Below are 15,973 nucleotides of genomic sequence, written 5' to 3'. Positions count from 1 at the left end.
ATATATATATATATATATATATATTACATTGTAAGTTGGAAGGGACCTAAGAAGTCATCTAGAACAAAGGTATGGGCCCAGGCAGCCCAAAAAACTCTCTACTGTAACCTGAAGCAGATTTAAATGGGAGATGTTTAATAAAATGAATAAAAATTCAATAGGCTAAAGATAATGCTAATATGTAGTTTTCTAAATCTCTATATAGTTTGCATGACTTCTTATGTACAGCTTTAGTGACCCTGTTTCTATTTGAGTTTGATATCACTGAGTTAGTCCAATGCTTTGTCTTAATATAGAGCTTTGTCTTAATATGGAGGAAACTAAAAGAAGCTGAGACTTGCCCAGGGTCACACAGATAGGACATGTCAAAGCCAAGACTTGTCTTCACATCTTCTGACCTCAAATCCTACTGATATCCTTTGCACCACACAGTCTAGAATGCCATTGTAAAGCTGGGCAATGTTTAGAAATCTAGAATCTAGGAACAAGGAGGTTATGGCCCCACTGTGCTTTGCCTTGGTTAGACATCTGCAGTGTTATATTCAATTCTGGGGACCCCATTTTAGGAAGGAGGGTTCCCAAAGAAGGCAGGCAGCATGGTGAAAGGCCCCCAACATCCTGCATGTACCATATTCGAAGGAACTGGAGATACTGAGGTTACAGTAGAGAAACTCCAGGGGGGGGGACATGGTAATTCTTTTTAAATATTTGGAAAGCTACTCAATAAAAGAGGGATTAGTTTCCTTTTGCTCAGTCCCAGGGAGTAGAACAGTGAGCAAAGAACAATATAATAAGGTGACAGTTGTAAAGAGGCATATTTAGGCTTCTTGAAAAATTAGACTATCCCAAAGTGGAATGGCCATCCTTGGGAGGAAATGATTGTCTTCAAGCAAAGGTTGGATGACCATTTGCCAGATACACTGTAGAGGGGATTCTTGTTCAGGTATGAATTAGACTGGGCTAGCTTCTTAGGTCCCTTCCCACTTCTCTAGAGAGATTTCTATTGCATACATTAAAAAAAGTTGCTGAATCCAAATTATTTCATCCTTTTGCTTTTCCATTAGAAACTCCCTCATAGGAGTTCATTACTAGTGATTCTAGGTATACAAATATTTAAAACTGAGCACGTATATTTCTGGGTCTTGCTCCCTTCTCTGGTCTTAGGATATATACATTAGTTATATTGCTTACTTTAGGTGATACGATAGCAGCTGAGTGGGATGCAGGAATTCTTAGGGCCAGAACTTCTAAATCCAGATTTACCCTGAATATGTTCTGGGAATAGAGGGAAAAATTTCTTGAGGCAGATTGCCTCTGGAAACACAGTGGGCCAAGAGGGATTTAACTGGGAGATTTGTGGACTTGGAACAAGAAAAGTCAGAGGCCCATCAAGAGGTCCATGGCAGAAGAGATGTGTGAACACAGTTAAAATTCAGGAAAGTGAGGCAAAAAATACAGGGAGTTGGAAGAATGTGATCTGGTGCCATTGAAGTCGAGTTGGGGGCAGGGAGTGTGATAGAAGGAAAGAGGAAAAGTTTCTTAGAAACTGATTAATGAGGCTAAATGCTTTGGCTAGGTGGAGAGCTTTAATTTTCATACCTAAGAGGCAAATGAAGCTTGTTGGCAGTTTCTACTACATCTTTTAGAAATCTGAGGGCTAAATTGTATTTAACACAGGAAGACTGGGTCTCTACTTTTGAATACTGTTTCAAAAGAATAATTTCTTAACTCCCTCCTTGGATTCATCTGTTACAGTTTTCCTCCAACCTATCTAGCAGAAATGGGTGGTATTGTTAAACAACTTTATAGGACAACCCCTTTGTCTAACAGGGTATTTAGTGGAATAGTTGTTTCACTGTTCATGGAGAAGTGAACTTGATTAGGACAGGTCCTTGTTTTTACACATCAGTGTATCTATATTTTAAAGTAGAAAAGGAAGTCCAGATATGTGCTCTGTGTGTGTGTCTTTAAGACAATCAGGGTGAAGGAACTTGCCCAGAGTCACATAGCTAGTAAGTGTCTGACACTGGATTTGAATTTGTCCTCCTGATTCTGTGCCACTTTCCTCTTTATCCATTGAACTATCTTAACTGCTCAAGCTTGAGGGAAATGGACATTCAGGGATCTATAGGATTCTCAGACCAGATGTTTTATATTTCAAAAGAATAACCATAGGATAAGAAGCTCTTTTCAGATTTCAAAACAATACCAAAAAACTCCATCAACCAATAAATGCTATTAAAATATCTGAACCATCTTCTTGGCTACCTCGTGTCACATCCTGCTTCTGGTATGAGGATAAAAGATGGAGGGATCCTGATTCCATTTCCATAGGCTGCTCTGAATGCTTTTTGAAGAAGGCTGGTGTTGGGAGAAGGGGACCTATTGGGTCAGCCAACTGTTCTGGGTAATGTGGTTGGGTCGAATCTTCTCTCCTACCCAACAATTGTCTCTGAAACCTCCAAAGGAAAAGGGGACAAGAGAGGGAGAAATGTTAGTCCTGTGGACTATAAAAGTAGGACCAGAAAAAGGTCTCGAGTAGGTACAGCAGAACAGACCTGGAAATGGACATTCAAGGATCTATAGAATTCTCAGACCAGATGTTTTAGATTTCAAAGGAATAATCCCTGTCAGAGAAGGGCAGGTGATCATTTTACATGTATATTAAGACATGTCCATTAAGTCTTTGAGGATCAGGAAATTCTAGGCAGCTCAATTTATCAGCTTTAGGGAATAATAGATCAAGCCAAAAATCATCTTTGAATTCTTCTTTGATGACCGAAGGAATGAAAGTTTAATACAGAAAGAGATTAGAGAGATAAGAGAAAAAGGTAGACACCAGTGGACAATACAGGAGATAACTTTATTGAAACTCAAATGGCATCAGACAGATGAATCTAGCTGGGAGGAGACATGCCTGGGGTAGAGGGAGGGCAGCCAGGTGAGGCTTTGGTGATAATGGCCTCTCCAGCTGACCCTGGCATGGATTTGTTTTTTGAATCAATTTCTTATTAAAAACAGGTTGCTATGGGACAGCCCAGCTCTTTTCATGATTGTTACCGCAACTATATACATCAGTTTGCTTTCTAGATTCAATGTTGCTTTCTCTACATCAGATATAAAAAGGAAAGTGAAAGGAAAGGAATAAAGGGAGCACAAATGAGAAAACACACACAAAAAGAGACACACAGATCTGGGGACCTGTAGATTGGGCTTTTGCTCCCAATAAATTAAAAAAAAAAGTTACAAAAGCTCCCTGGCCCATCCCACTTGCCCTATGCTTGAGGAATACCATGCATTTGAGAATCAGATTCCATGACATAATTAGCGCTGTTTAAAACAGGATAGGGTCTAGTGGGGAGGGGGGGGTGGATTTATTAAAAAAAGTTTTTTATCTTGTTCTAGAAAAAAGCTAACATTGGGAAATGAGGGGCCACTGCGCAGCAGTAGCCCAGGAGACTGGCTGGGGATTCTGGGAACTCTCATCCATTCACTCCCTCTCCCTAGCCTCAGAGAGGTGGCAGAGAAGTAGGAAGCTCCTATGGGAAGGGAGGTGGCCCAAGGGCACATCATGTGCCTTCTGGGGAGAAGAAAAGTGTTTTTAGTGCAATTTGCCAAGTTCACTATTCTTAGAGCTTCAAAGCATTCCCCTCCACTCCCAGACTCTTATAGCACCAATGCCCAAAATCACAGGTGGGTGCCTAATAGAAGGTCTAAGAGTATCTGTCTTGTAGCCAGAAATGTTCCACTTGGAAAAACCTTATTTGAAACTCATGTCAAACTATTTGCTCCAACTCTCCCTCATGGTCCCACCAGCTGAAAAGGGTATAAATTTGGATAAGAAGCTCTTTTCAGATTTCAAAACAATGCCAAAAAAACCCAAACAAACCATCAACCAATAAATTCTATTAAAATATCTGAACCATCTTCTTGGCTACCTAATTTCATATCCTGCTTCTGGTATGAGGAGGATAAAAGATGGAGGGATCCTAACTCCATTCCCACAGGCTGCTCTGAACGCCTTTTGAAGAAGGCTGGTGTTGGGAGAAGGGGACCTATTGGGTCGGCCAACTGTTCTGGGTAATATGGTTGGGTCAAATCTTCTTTCCTACCCAACAATTGTCTCTGAAACCTCCAAAGGAAAAAGGGACAAGAGAGGGAGAAATGTTAGTCCTGTGGACTATAAAAGTAAGACCAGAAAAAGGTCCTGAGTAGGTACAGCAGAGCAGACCTAGGAAGAATCAAGGGGTGCTCCAGGGCTAAGTCCCCTTTCAGAGATCCAGTTGCAAGTCTATTGTCATTCCTGAGGCCATGTATGTTCATCAAGGACAAATCTGAACACTCTCTTGCCTTGTGGCCTCTTAAAACAAAAGGATATTGAGGAAACAGCCACATAGGATAAGAGTGTGGCTTTAGAATAGGGATCTTGGACCTTCTCATTGTGGGTCCTTAAGTATCTCGATATGGGGACGATGTAGAACTCAGTTCCCTTTAAAATATTAAAAGAGCTGAATCATTCATCTGTGGACATCTCCCAGTCCCATAGCCATCCTAGTATCACAACATTCTTCATGGCATATTGGGAAGAAAAATTTATCCAAGCTAGCAAAGGGTCTTAGATAAATTTTCCTCAAGAAAGAATTAAGAATGAGGAAGCTAAAATTTGTCTTCCCAGGTTCAAATTCTAACCTTTCATGTAGCTTTCCCTGGTTTCCTGAAAGCCACCTCACAATTGTATTGGGTTTTTTTTTCATTCCCCTCCCTCCAGACTGGTGATTGGACACATTTTATAGTTGGGTTCTCCTTTTCTGGGAGTCACAGCCATGCTTGAGAAGATCCTTGGAAAGCCTGGCACTTCATCAGAACCCTTTCTGCAAAGGAGGGGGAGACTTGCCCTTACAGGGACAATAGAGTTGGCAGCATTTCATTTAATTAGTGTGATGTGCTTCTGTTGACTGTGGATCCGGGGATATAAATGGCTGACCCACTTCTGAATGATTATCCTGGGACCTCTGCCTTCTCATTTTCCACCACTTAATTACCTACCTAAGGCTTGTTATGGCCTTTTGCTGTTACAAGACAATTTGCTAGCTAGAATCCTAGCATAGTACCTTTGTCCTACGATCTGACTTCATCTCTGGGCAGGTACCTGTTTCCATCAGCTCAAGATCCTCAGAGAGTATGCAATAACTCACTAATAGGCATGTGTTTTATGTTCCTTTTACTACTATGAGAATGAGGATGTCCGGGACAAGGCAGTGAGGAGAATGAAGACCTGGGAAATAATTTGCAAAATCACACTCGAATTGCTCATGATACTCTATGTTAAATGTGTTATAGGACAAGGAAATTGAGAAAACCTTTGCTTGAATGCTTAGGTTCCTCTGGGTTCAATATTGTAGTTTTCTTGGTTCCAGAACTGGGTTCTATTAAACTTCTTACAAAGTGAGCAAAATTTCATGATAGAAATGAATGGAACTAGAATGGAAAGAGTTTTTAGAGACTGGCATGAGTAGTTCCATCCTCCTGGAGAACCTGTAGAAAATGAAGTTTACCCCTTAGGTCACTGAGAAAACAACTTTCTTGTCTGGAGGTGGAAGGAGGGAAAGTTCACAATCTTTGGGAACTTATTAACCAGAAGAAGGGCAGAAGCTATAAGAAAATCTTCAGTGTCCCTAAGGGCACTACCATGGCTTGTGAGAATTCTGACAATTTAAGAATGGTGCTGAACCAGTTAATAGAAGTTTTACCTTAGGGGTCACCCACAGACCATCAGTAGGTTCCTTTTCCCTGCCAGTCTCTAGTTCCATGTGTGGCTCCATTATGGTGGACTTACACGACAAGGATACAAGCACACACATTTATACATGGACAGAGAAATGAGCACCTTAGAGCTGCACAATTTGTGGTATCTTTGAAAAGTCTCCCAGATGAGGTCTCAGAATACAGGAAAGCAGAAAATGGATACATCCCATACTTGCCCCTACTGACCTAGAAGTCCTTTTGATAATTTAGAGGCCAGGGCAAAGAAAGACAGCTGGATCACATCACTTGTTGATCATCTGCATCCACAGCAGAGGAGATGTTACTTCTCCCAGGGTTGTTGCTCTTCCCCCAAAGGTGCTAGGTATAGAAATTATATAGGTAATTTCCTACCCAAATCAAGGCTTCCAGAAAAAGGGAGGTGCAGTAACCTTCTCTAGACAAGCTGGCATTTTCTGACAGTATCTGAGCACCAGCATACAACTTTGGGACTCTATTTTCCTCTCCTGAAGATGGGATCCCTGTGGTCTGAGTAAGGGAGCAGGGACATAGCCAGGAGGGGTGTTGTGGGTCTGCTCCTATCATGTATTCTTGGGAAATGAGGGAGACATCAAGTTCTCTCTGCCTCAGCAGAGAGTCTAGGGTGAGCATCCCAGGGGATTATAGCACCATGAGGAGGCTCAACCTTTTGCAGTTGCCACCATGTCTGAGTTTTCTCTGCAAGATGATTGATCCCTCCCAGTGAGGGGCCCAGATATGCAACTGTAAACAGGGACCCAGGCTCCTGAGAGAATTCTGAGGATGTCAGATTTCTCCCCTTGTACGGGCAACACTCACCCTAAGGTGGAACAGCAGGATACCTGGGTTGAATGCAGCAGGAGACTGTGAGCAGAGGTGGGGCACAGATCCCAAGAATGGAACAGAGATAGAAAGTCACAGCAAGAAAGGCCTTCATGACCCTATCTGCTAGGGAATCAAAAGAAATCCAGGACTGTATCCATAGTTACTTGGGAGACTGGAATTCCCCTGGGGGATGTCAGGCAGCTGGAATCAGTTAAAAAAAAAGGGAGGTTTCTCATTTCTTCTGTCAATTGGCCGGTAATAATTCAGGTCAGAAGGCATTGGCTAGGCAGCACCAGGAAAGAAGGAACTACCAGCACTAAGCAATATTAGATAGCTAGGCCTTGGTTGGAACTGAAGCTCCAGGTGGGGCTCAGAAGAGACCATCTGGTCAGAAGCAGGTCCCTCTGTATCCCTTTTCTTTCTGAGCTGGGACAACCAGCTTAAGGGCATCCCCCTCTCTGCATAGCAGAGGTCTTTAAGGCAGTGATTTCAGCACCATCCTTGGACAAAGAGCCTCTTCGAATTAGAGAATTGCATAAATTACAACTGTGTTTGGTCAGATGTCTTCACAGATCAGGGATTAGCAGCAGCAGCAATAGCAATGATGGGTCTCAGCACTGGAGGCCCTGGGAGCTGATGGGTGTGACTGAGAATGTGGGGTAGACTGGGGCAGAGGAGCCTCTTGTTGGGAACAGTGAAGCATTGGCTTGAGGCAGGGAGGATAGGCAGCAGGAGAGAATGGTCCAGGTGAAGATCCCTCCTGACTGAGATGAACTCTTACTGCTTGGGACCCTGAAGGGTAACACTAATACCCAACCTAGGCCCATTGTTAAGCACTGATATGCAAGCAAAATATTTATTGAATGGGTGAACGTGCAAAGCCCAGAAACTCTGGCTAGCTTGGAAGCGGGAACTTGGACACCTGGGCTCTGGGAGCCTTTAAGAGATGATGAAAAGTGAATTTACCTATACTAGAAAGAGTATCCCATGATCCTACTGTCTTTCAGGCTTTGGTTCTAGGTCTTCTGATCTCAAAATGCCATATGTCCAATTGGAAGTCTTTTTTCTTGCTGGTTCTCTAGGGCACAAATGAAGCTGTTTCCTTAGAATTTGGACTCTGGTGACTCTCCAAGGCCCAGGTAGTAAAGTGACACATACTGGTTCCAGGTTCCGCAACCTGTCACAGCCTCTATGGCAGCAAAAAAAGGGGGGGGGGCAACTTCAACAGGGGAGATCTAGTTAAGAGACATGTTGTTTTCTTCTTCTTTATCCCTTCCCCCATTTCTGTAAATTTTCTGATTGACTAAATTTTCTGATTGACTGTGTCTCCTACCAATGAACAATTGCCTGAAGTCAAGCAATTGATTGCTAGGGGATTTGACCTTGGCTGGGCACCTAAGAACCACTGTTCTTCCAGTTCTCTGGGCTGGGTTTTCTTTAGTCAATCCATGGGGAAGAGCAGAGCATCATCTTGATGAATTTGACTCTTTTCATTCCATTCTAGGGCTAGATCTGAAGCTTCCATCTAGAGCTTGTGCTTTTTTTGTGGACCCCTCAGTTTGTTCTCCAGCTTGGTCTTCCTCCACTACTCCAGGTCTCGCCATGATCTGTGAGAACACCAGAACTGGATAGCATGGCAAGGAAGTTTAGTTGGTACCAGCTGGACAGCATCAGATCCTCCAAAAGAAAGCCCTCCTCAGAAAATCCACACTAAATCATGGAAAGCACCCCTTAATCTTAGGGGGGAGGAAGGAAAATAAATAGGTAAGTAGGAGAAAAACAAAATAAAAGGCAAGGGTTTATTGGCTGTCCTCATGCATATTAAATTAGAAGGTTCAAAGACAAAGCTAACAGCCCTTCTTCAAGGATCAGATTCAGGACTGTTGTGTCTCTGGCTTGGCGGGGCACAGTTTGACAGCTATCTTCAGGAGGTCCTGTAGGTCATCAAGAGGTCAGGAATGGGCAGCTCTCTCTCTCTACCTTGACAATTGTTTCCCCTCTCCAGCTTCATCTTTTCTATTTGACTTTTTAACCCTTTATCAACAGAATTAAAACCTTTATTTAAAAAAAATTTAAACCACATGCTTCTTTTTTTCTATGCTCCATCCAGGTCTCTGGGGGGAGAGCTTCTGGCAGTGGCAGTAAGGTTGGGAAGAGGCTGGGAGAAGTTAGGGAGCTCCTGCTCCCCCTGCCCTGGGTTTCACCTCATAGGGTCATCTCCCATACAACTGTCCATAATTGGCTAGGACCTGCTGTAGGTTTTTCCTGATGCCTTGTCACCTGCCCAAAAAACCCAAGAGTTTGTAGTTGAGACAGAAAACCAAGGAAAAAAACAACCTCCCAGAATCCCCTTCTCCCCAAAGTCTTGCGAGGAGGTCAGTCTTTCATCCAGAGGAACAAGCTCTCCTCACCCCATTCCACCAACCCTAGGAAGTCCTCCAAGGTGCAGCACCAGAAAGCTTGCCCCTCCCCTCCCACCAACTCCCTCCAGTTCCCTTTTCTGGGCTGTAGATGGGTGCTCTGAAAGAAGAGGAGGAGGAAGAGCTGACATAGCTGAGGCCGGCTCACTCTGCTCTCTGGGGCAACAGCGGTGGCTAGATCCTCAAAGTGAGGATTGGAGGTTTGGGTCCAGGATGGTTTCTCTATCTGGAGACTCAATATAGTTGGCAGCTTCCTGGAGTTTCAGCAGCATGGCCATCTGAAGGAAGAATAGGTGGTTAATTATCCTTTTAAGGTGCCTTCATTCAGAAACCTATGATTCCTAACAATTTCTTGAATCAAGTCAGTCAACCAGCATTTATTAAAAGCCTACTATTTGCCAGTACTGTGACATTTAAAAAGTTCAAGAGACATAATTTCCAGATAATTTAATCATTTTATTAATAAAGCCAGCATTTTAATAAAATGATGGTAATTTGGTTGTCTCTTTCTTAGACCAAAGACAATTATGGAGGTATGCTCATAGCTTATATGCCCATTTGGTATTTCTGATCAACTCTGATTGGTTAGCAAATAATGAGAAAATGAATATTACAATGAGGGGCTAGACCTAGTCAAATCAACTTTGATTATATCATTTATTTATTTTTTATTTTTTGCAAGGCAATGGGGTTAAGTGAACTTGCCCAAGGTCACACAGTTTGGTGATTATTAAGTGTCTGAGGTTGGATTTGAACTCAGATCCTTCTGACTCCAGGGTTGGTGCTCTATCTGATACCCCCACCCCCCATTTACTTTTAAGTTACCTCCAGGCTTAGACAATCTGTTCAAAGAATTGATCACCACCAAAACCTGAGCAGAGAAAAATACAATTCCCTGCCTGGGTAGGGTCCAATTTTTCAGTAATGTCCTTCAAGATACTAAACTTTTGAAATCAGGACTTCAGAAAAAGGGGGAAACTCTGGATCTTCCCAAATTATTGGTTATTAATAATCATTTCTTTCTATACTGTGCCAACCGCTGGTCCAAATTTCTTAGCATGCTCGCCCTTCTTCCCTATGAGGAACACCCAACCTCATTTCTAGAAACTCTGATAATAAAGAGTGATCATGCAAGTGTTCTTTAGCAAAATTTGTTTATAATTGGGGTTGGAATAAAAGATAACATACTTAATTAAGATCATCAGGAGAGGTTTAGGCTTGATATAGGATGAACTTACTAATAGAAAAAAGAAAATAATAAAATGTATGATAAAGGGAAACTTTGGTGTCTCTTTCCTTGGTGATGGGGTAACTTAATGCCTATTGAGTTGAAACGCTCTCCCAAAGGGCATGAACATGTCTTTGTTTCTGCTAGGGTAAATGAAGTCACACTGCTAGGGTAAATGATCTACAACCTTTAGGTAAACTCTGGGAGATACATCTAACTGAAGCAATCTATAAGGCTCAGATTTTTCAGGTAAGTTTGAGTGGCAATGAGAATTAAAAGGACCTTTATATGTACTTTAAACTCCTTTATCCTAGCATCTACTTGGTTTTGTCAGAGGCTTTAAAAACTTGCCTTCCCTGTGGATGGGGGAACATTTTCATTCTGCCATCAGCATATATATGGATAACTGAGACATATTTATTATGTGATCTTTACTCACCAGAGGGTCTGAATCTAGAGAACTGGGGGTACTGTCCTTAACAGTTCTTTCCTCAGGGGGTGAAGCTGTGCTGTGAGGGCCCACGCTAGGTGGAGGCAGGTGATACAGCTTTGATTGGTCCTGTTGGGCTGAGGGCCAAGGCAAGGTGTCTCGGACCCACTCTACTGGGTCTTCCCAAGCTGCTTTCTGTCCATGGACCTGAAGAAAAAGGATGAGATCATTGTAGCTTCAAAGTCTCTTGTTGGTTTCCATGGAGAATTTGAACTCTTTCAGAATCTGAACCTTGAGACCTCCTCCCCACATTTTCTTTCTCTTTTCCCCCTCCCCAGCTTCATTCTTTCTTAGAGGCTCCTTTTCCTTCTGTCCAAGTTTGGGAAGTAGAAAAGAAGCAATGTACTTTCTAAAGAAATAAATAATCAAATAAGCAAGTAAATAAATAAATAAAAATTATGGTGATGGTGATGTCCTGAAGACTTGTCACATCATTGAGAGAGGACCATCTCAAAAATAAATTATGTAAATATATCAGACTTGACCAATAATGTTTATTATTTATAAATTCATTGAAATGTAGACTCTTAGTGTTATAAGGGACCTTATAGAGATCTTAAATTCAATCCCCACATTTTACAGAGGATGACACTGAAGTTCAGAAATAGGTTTGTTTTGCTAACTGACTTGCCCAATGTTATAGTTATATGGTAATAAAATGAATTCCAAAATAAAAAATAAATTCTATAATAAATATTCAAAAAAATAAAATAATTAAAAATCCAATATGAGGAAGTCTGAAGTACTATGCTACTCTAGATTTTGGTTAGACCTTAACTTTTTTCTCCAAATGATTTCACATATATTATTTCATTTTATAAACAATTCAGTATGGCAGATAGGGCAGGAATTATTATTTCTGTTTTGCAGATGAAGAAATTGGCCTAGAGAGAGAGTAAGAGATGTGACAATTGTCTTATGGTAAATTAATAGCTAAATCAGGACTGAAACCTAGATCCACTGTATCTTTCAGGTCACCTGATTTCTGACCCAACGTTAAAAAAAATTTGTTGTTCTTGTCCTTTAGAATTGAAGAGACTATAATCTCAAGTGAATGATGACAAGATCTGCACATTTTGAATTTACTTCACTCCTAGAGATTGGTTTAGGTCAAGTTCAGATTCAGGGAGGCTAGATTAGATGACTGGACTTGGTTAAAATTTCTATCTGTCTCAACATCTAGTGTAGTGGTCTCTAGTAGATGATAAATATTTGTAAAATTGAATTTCCCTATCATCTATAGTTTCATGTGGATCTCAAGTCTCTTGCTCAAATTTCACATTGCACGAATTAGCACACTGATTCAGCTGGAGAAGTCTGATCTTGAAGCAGAAGTGGAACCAGTGGGTGAGAGTGGGAGAGATCTCACCTTGATCCCATCTTTGGCCCCTTCCTGCAGGTAAGGAATGATGGAGTTGTTCCATAAGTCAATGAACCAAGTGCGGAAGTCCTCAATGCCAATTGGACAGGACAAGAAAAAGCATGGGCCTAAGGGAAAAGGAGTTAGATTTTATGAGAATGGCCAAGGATCCTGTTTGCTGCACCCTTTGATTAATTTACTCCCTCCATGTCAGGTCTAGGAAGGTTTGATCTCTAAAGGATTAAGGAAAACAGAGTTTGGGTAAGAGTGAGTAAAGGGAGTTATCTACCAGATATTATGATGATTAATGCTCTGCATTTCTGAGGTTAGTAGAGTTGAACATACCTTAAAATATCTCCTCTTCCCCTCCTTCTCCCTACTCTATAGATGGAAAAATTGAAGGGTGGGGACTCATTGAGAGGGTAGAAATGATTTGATCATGGCCAGATGTCTAAATGTTTAATGAATATTAGTTAAATAACTGATTGGTCCTTAACCTGGAACCACTAGGCCTTGATGACTTGTTTAAATGTTGGAGATTCCAGGAAGAAAGGAAAGCCTCTCTTACAGAAGGGAGATAAAAGAGGAGAGCTGCCCTAGCAACCCCAAGAGAGCATGTGGTTCCCAATACCTATGAGGAAGTCTGAAGTGCTGTGCTTCTCTAGGAAAGTATGGAGATGATACCACAACTTGGGCACCCAGTCCAGTACTCGAAGGAGTTCTTCCTTGTTGGCATTGATATCGCTGTCTGACTCCACCAGCTTCCTCCTCAGATAACGCACTAGGAAACCATTGGCTGGCTCCACATTGTTCGAAAATGTCAGCATCCTACCACCAGGAAAAAGAACAGGTGAGAATGGCACGGAAGGGTGTGACTAGGTTCCATCCATCTATTTTCTCCCCCTGACCACTGCACATTAAATCCTACTTGGTAGGGAGAGTGAAGATTCAGAACTGAGCAGCTTGAGTTGTTACTCATCTAGCCATCCAAAGAGGGCATTTTTCCATTTGTCCTGTTAATACCCTCCTTCTGTCCACCAAACATACTGACTAAAGACTATGCTCTACTTCCCCAAATATTCAGCATGGCTCTGTATCTCCAGGGCTAATCTCTCCTGACAGTAAATGAACCAGTGAAAGTTCACCTTAATCTATTTTATTTAATTGCTCCTAGACCATATTACACATTCCAACCAGCCCTCAACTAGGTCACCAAGATCTACTCAGTAGGGAGCATCTAGCTATGTCCACTGCATATGTGAACCTCTCCACTTCTTGCTTTGGGACCATCAATGTCATCACAAAAAGACTGATGATTGTCATATTGTCCAACAACCTTGAGTACCCTATGGATCTACTTCCAATCTCCTAAACTACCTAGACTTTGCTGATCACCCCCCTGTCCATATGTATTGGCTCCCTCTGTTAGAATGTGAGCACCTTGAGGGGTGTGTCTGAATTCCTTTTATATTTTTATCTTTAGCAACTACCACAGTGTCTGGCCCAGAAGATGTGCTTAATAAAGGTTTGTAATATATGGCATTCATTTCCAGTTGATGCTCCATCATCACTTTATAGTAGCAATTCTAAAACCTCTCTATTCTAACCCCTTCTATCCCAACCATTCTCTTCCAGAAGATGTCCTTGACCAACATTTAGATCTTCCAACATGAACTCATCTCTAAACCTGGGGAAAAAAAAAAAAACTTTTTTATGCTTTCAATTCGCTCCAGTCTCAAGAGTCTTTTTTTTTCCCCTGGAAAAGACTAAACCTTCTATTTATAATCTTTCTTCCAGTTTCTTTTTCATTTCATCCAAGAATCTTGGACTGATGGTTTCTCAAGGGGCCTCCAATCTCTACTCTATTGGTGCTTACAAATAAGCAGGTCTCTCTATCATAAAAATAATTTTTGTTGATTCTGCTAACTCCTTAAATGATCATCTTATATTTCTACTTCTTTTTAACTTCTCTGGAAGAGTTGTCTCTACACTTGCTCTTTCTGTTTTCTCACTATCTATTCAATTTTCCCACCTCTCTTCCTGGAACACACTTCTTCCATGTCTGTGCCTATTTCTCTTCCTTCCAGACCTAACTCAGTGCCAGCCTACTTCGTGAAGTCTTTCTCTGATATTCCCAGTTAAAAGGATCTCTTTCTACAATTTTCCTTGGTGTACTTTGACTCCTTTTTATTTGTTTATTTTTATTTTTCAACATTCATCCATTTGCAAATTTATAAGTTACACATTATTCTACCACCCTCTTCTCCCTTCCTTCCCCCCTCCTCTTGGCAGTGAACAGTCTGGTAAAAGCTGGCACTCTTCCTAATCACAGTATACCTTGTGTCATACTTATTCAAGTATGTATCTTATTTTCTCCCCTCATTCTTTATAATGTACTTGAGGCCAGGGACTAGGCCATTTTTCATTTTTGTATCCCAAGCTTAGCACATCAATAGTAGGATTTTAATGTTTGTGAAAATGAATTTATTTTACTTAATCTTCTTTAGGTATAATTATCCTGTCCACATATCAGAACTAGTTGAGAATCCAGATAATAGGACTAACCCTCTAACACAGGGACTGGTGTTCTAGAAGCCATGGGTCAAATCCAGATTCCTTTCTGGGCAGTCTGTGAGCTAAGAATGGTTTTTATGTTTTTAAATAATGTTATACTGTATTTAAAAATGCAAAAATTATTCTTAGCTTAGGCTGTACAAAAACAGGAGATGGGATAGATTTGACCCTCAGGTCATAATTTTCTGACCCCTGCTCTAACCCATGATTTCTCTTAGTAAGAGCATTTTTCTTTCTGTGGTATCTTTGAACCTACTGAAGTGGGTCTATTCCTTCACTGAATTTTCTCCAACACTAAGAGTTCTGCTAGCTTTTTATTCTTTTTTTGACTCTCTTCAGTCTTTTTGGCTATAACTCTTAGAGTATAATAGGAAGAGGGAGATAGAGGGAGAGAAACTGGGAGATGGAAAAGGGATTGACTATCTACCCAGACCCAGGAGTAGGATCCCTACCTGAAGCTCAAGTGTAGGCCATGGTTAGGGGTCATCTTCACAGGTTGATTGGTGGTACCAATGATATAGGGGCTGTGGAAAAAAGAGAGGCAAACCAACAAACATGAATTTATTTCAGATGTTGCTCCTTGCTATTCCAATATCATGGAGAGAAAGCTGATGAAAGCCCAACTTCCCATAAGCACTTGTTTATTCCTGGCCTTGGCTTACCATTTATGGTATTTGCAAGTAAGAGCTCCATTGACTAGTTCACTGAGGGATCCAGCCTCACTCAAATCATCCAGCAGAATCACCAGGGGTACATCCCCGATGCCTGTTTCCCGGTCAATTTGATTGGCCAGATTGGAGAGGTATAATTGCAGATCCTGGGGGGAAAGGGAAGGAATTGATGAGGTTCCAAGGAAGAAAGATAACCTAGGACTAATCCAGAACCAACATTTCAAGGTCAAAGAGCTTCTATCATATCTTATGATCAGAATCATTTCCCCCTGGCTACCTTTTGAGGATTGATACTGAATAGAACTGCTATCCTTCTTTATGATCTAAATCATCTCTGGTCCTAAGGACCTTGAGAAGCCCATATTGGTTGTGGGTTTTTTGGTGTCTCTGATAAGTCTGGAGGGTTCCTAAACAAAAATAGATTCTCTGACCTTCTAAGCAATGACCCCCCAAGTTCCCTAGGAATGCCAATATTAATGTAATTTCCTGGGGTCCCATGGATGTTGGATTTCAGGGATTGGTTTAGGCCTTATTGACCAGTATTGATGGAAACTGTCCATCCCATCTAGAGATCAAACAAGATAACAAATGAAAAGAACTTTGCAAAACCTTAAAATTCCCTGT

The 15,973-nt window shown here is 41.4% G+C and overlaps 1 protein-coding gene across 6 annotated transcripts in view; it reads right to left on the bottom strand.

Moving 5' to 3' along the window:
* Positions 1–213: 213 nt before the first annotated feature.
* The window catches only part of NAV1 (neuron navigator 1), a 351,815-nt gene continuing 336,055 nt past the window's right edge, over positions 214–15,973 (bottom strand). For 5 of the 6 annotated variants that reach the window (XM_074222354.1, XM_074222355.1, XM_074222357.1 and 2 more), the window contains 6 exons: positions 15,341–15,495; positions 15,131–15,202; positions 12,736–12,932; positions 12,114–12,232; positions 10,694–10,891; positions 215–9,304 (listed from right to left, as the gene is read on the bottom strand). In XM_074222354.1, the coding sequence (XP_074078455.1) occupies positions 9,209–9,304; positions 10,694–10,891; positions 12,114–12,232; positions 12,736–12,932; positions 15,131–15,202; positions 15,341–15,495 (837 nt within the window). In that variant the 3' untranslated portion in view covers positions 215–9,208. Of the gene's footprint in view, positions 9,305–10,693; positions 10,892–12,113; positions 12,233–12,735; positions 12,933–15,130; positions 15,203–15,340; positions 15,496–15,973 lie in introns of all 6 variants that reach the window. The other variant, XM_074222356.1, reaches the window with a different exon arrangement.

This window comes from Macrotis lagotis, chromosome 2 (assembly GCF_037893015.1).
Source record: "Macrotis lagotis isolate mMagLag1 chromosome 2, bilby.v1.9.chrom.fasta, whole genome shotgun sequence".
NCBI classification, from domain to species: Eukaryota; Metazoa; Chordata; class Mammalia; order Peramelemorphia; family Peramelidae; genus Macrotis; species Macrotis lagotis.
The sequence above is the reverse complement of the archived record's forward strand: the minus strand, read 5'-3'. Positions and strand labels throughout refer to the sequence as shown.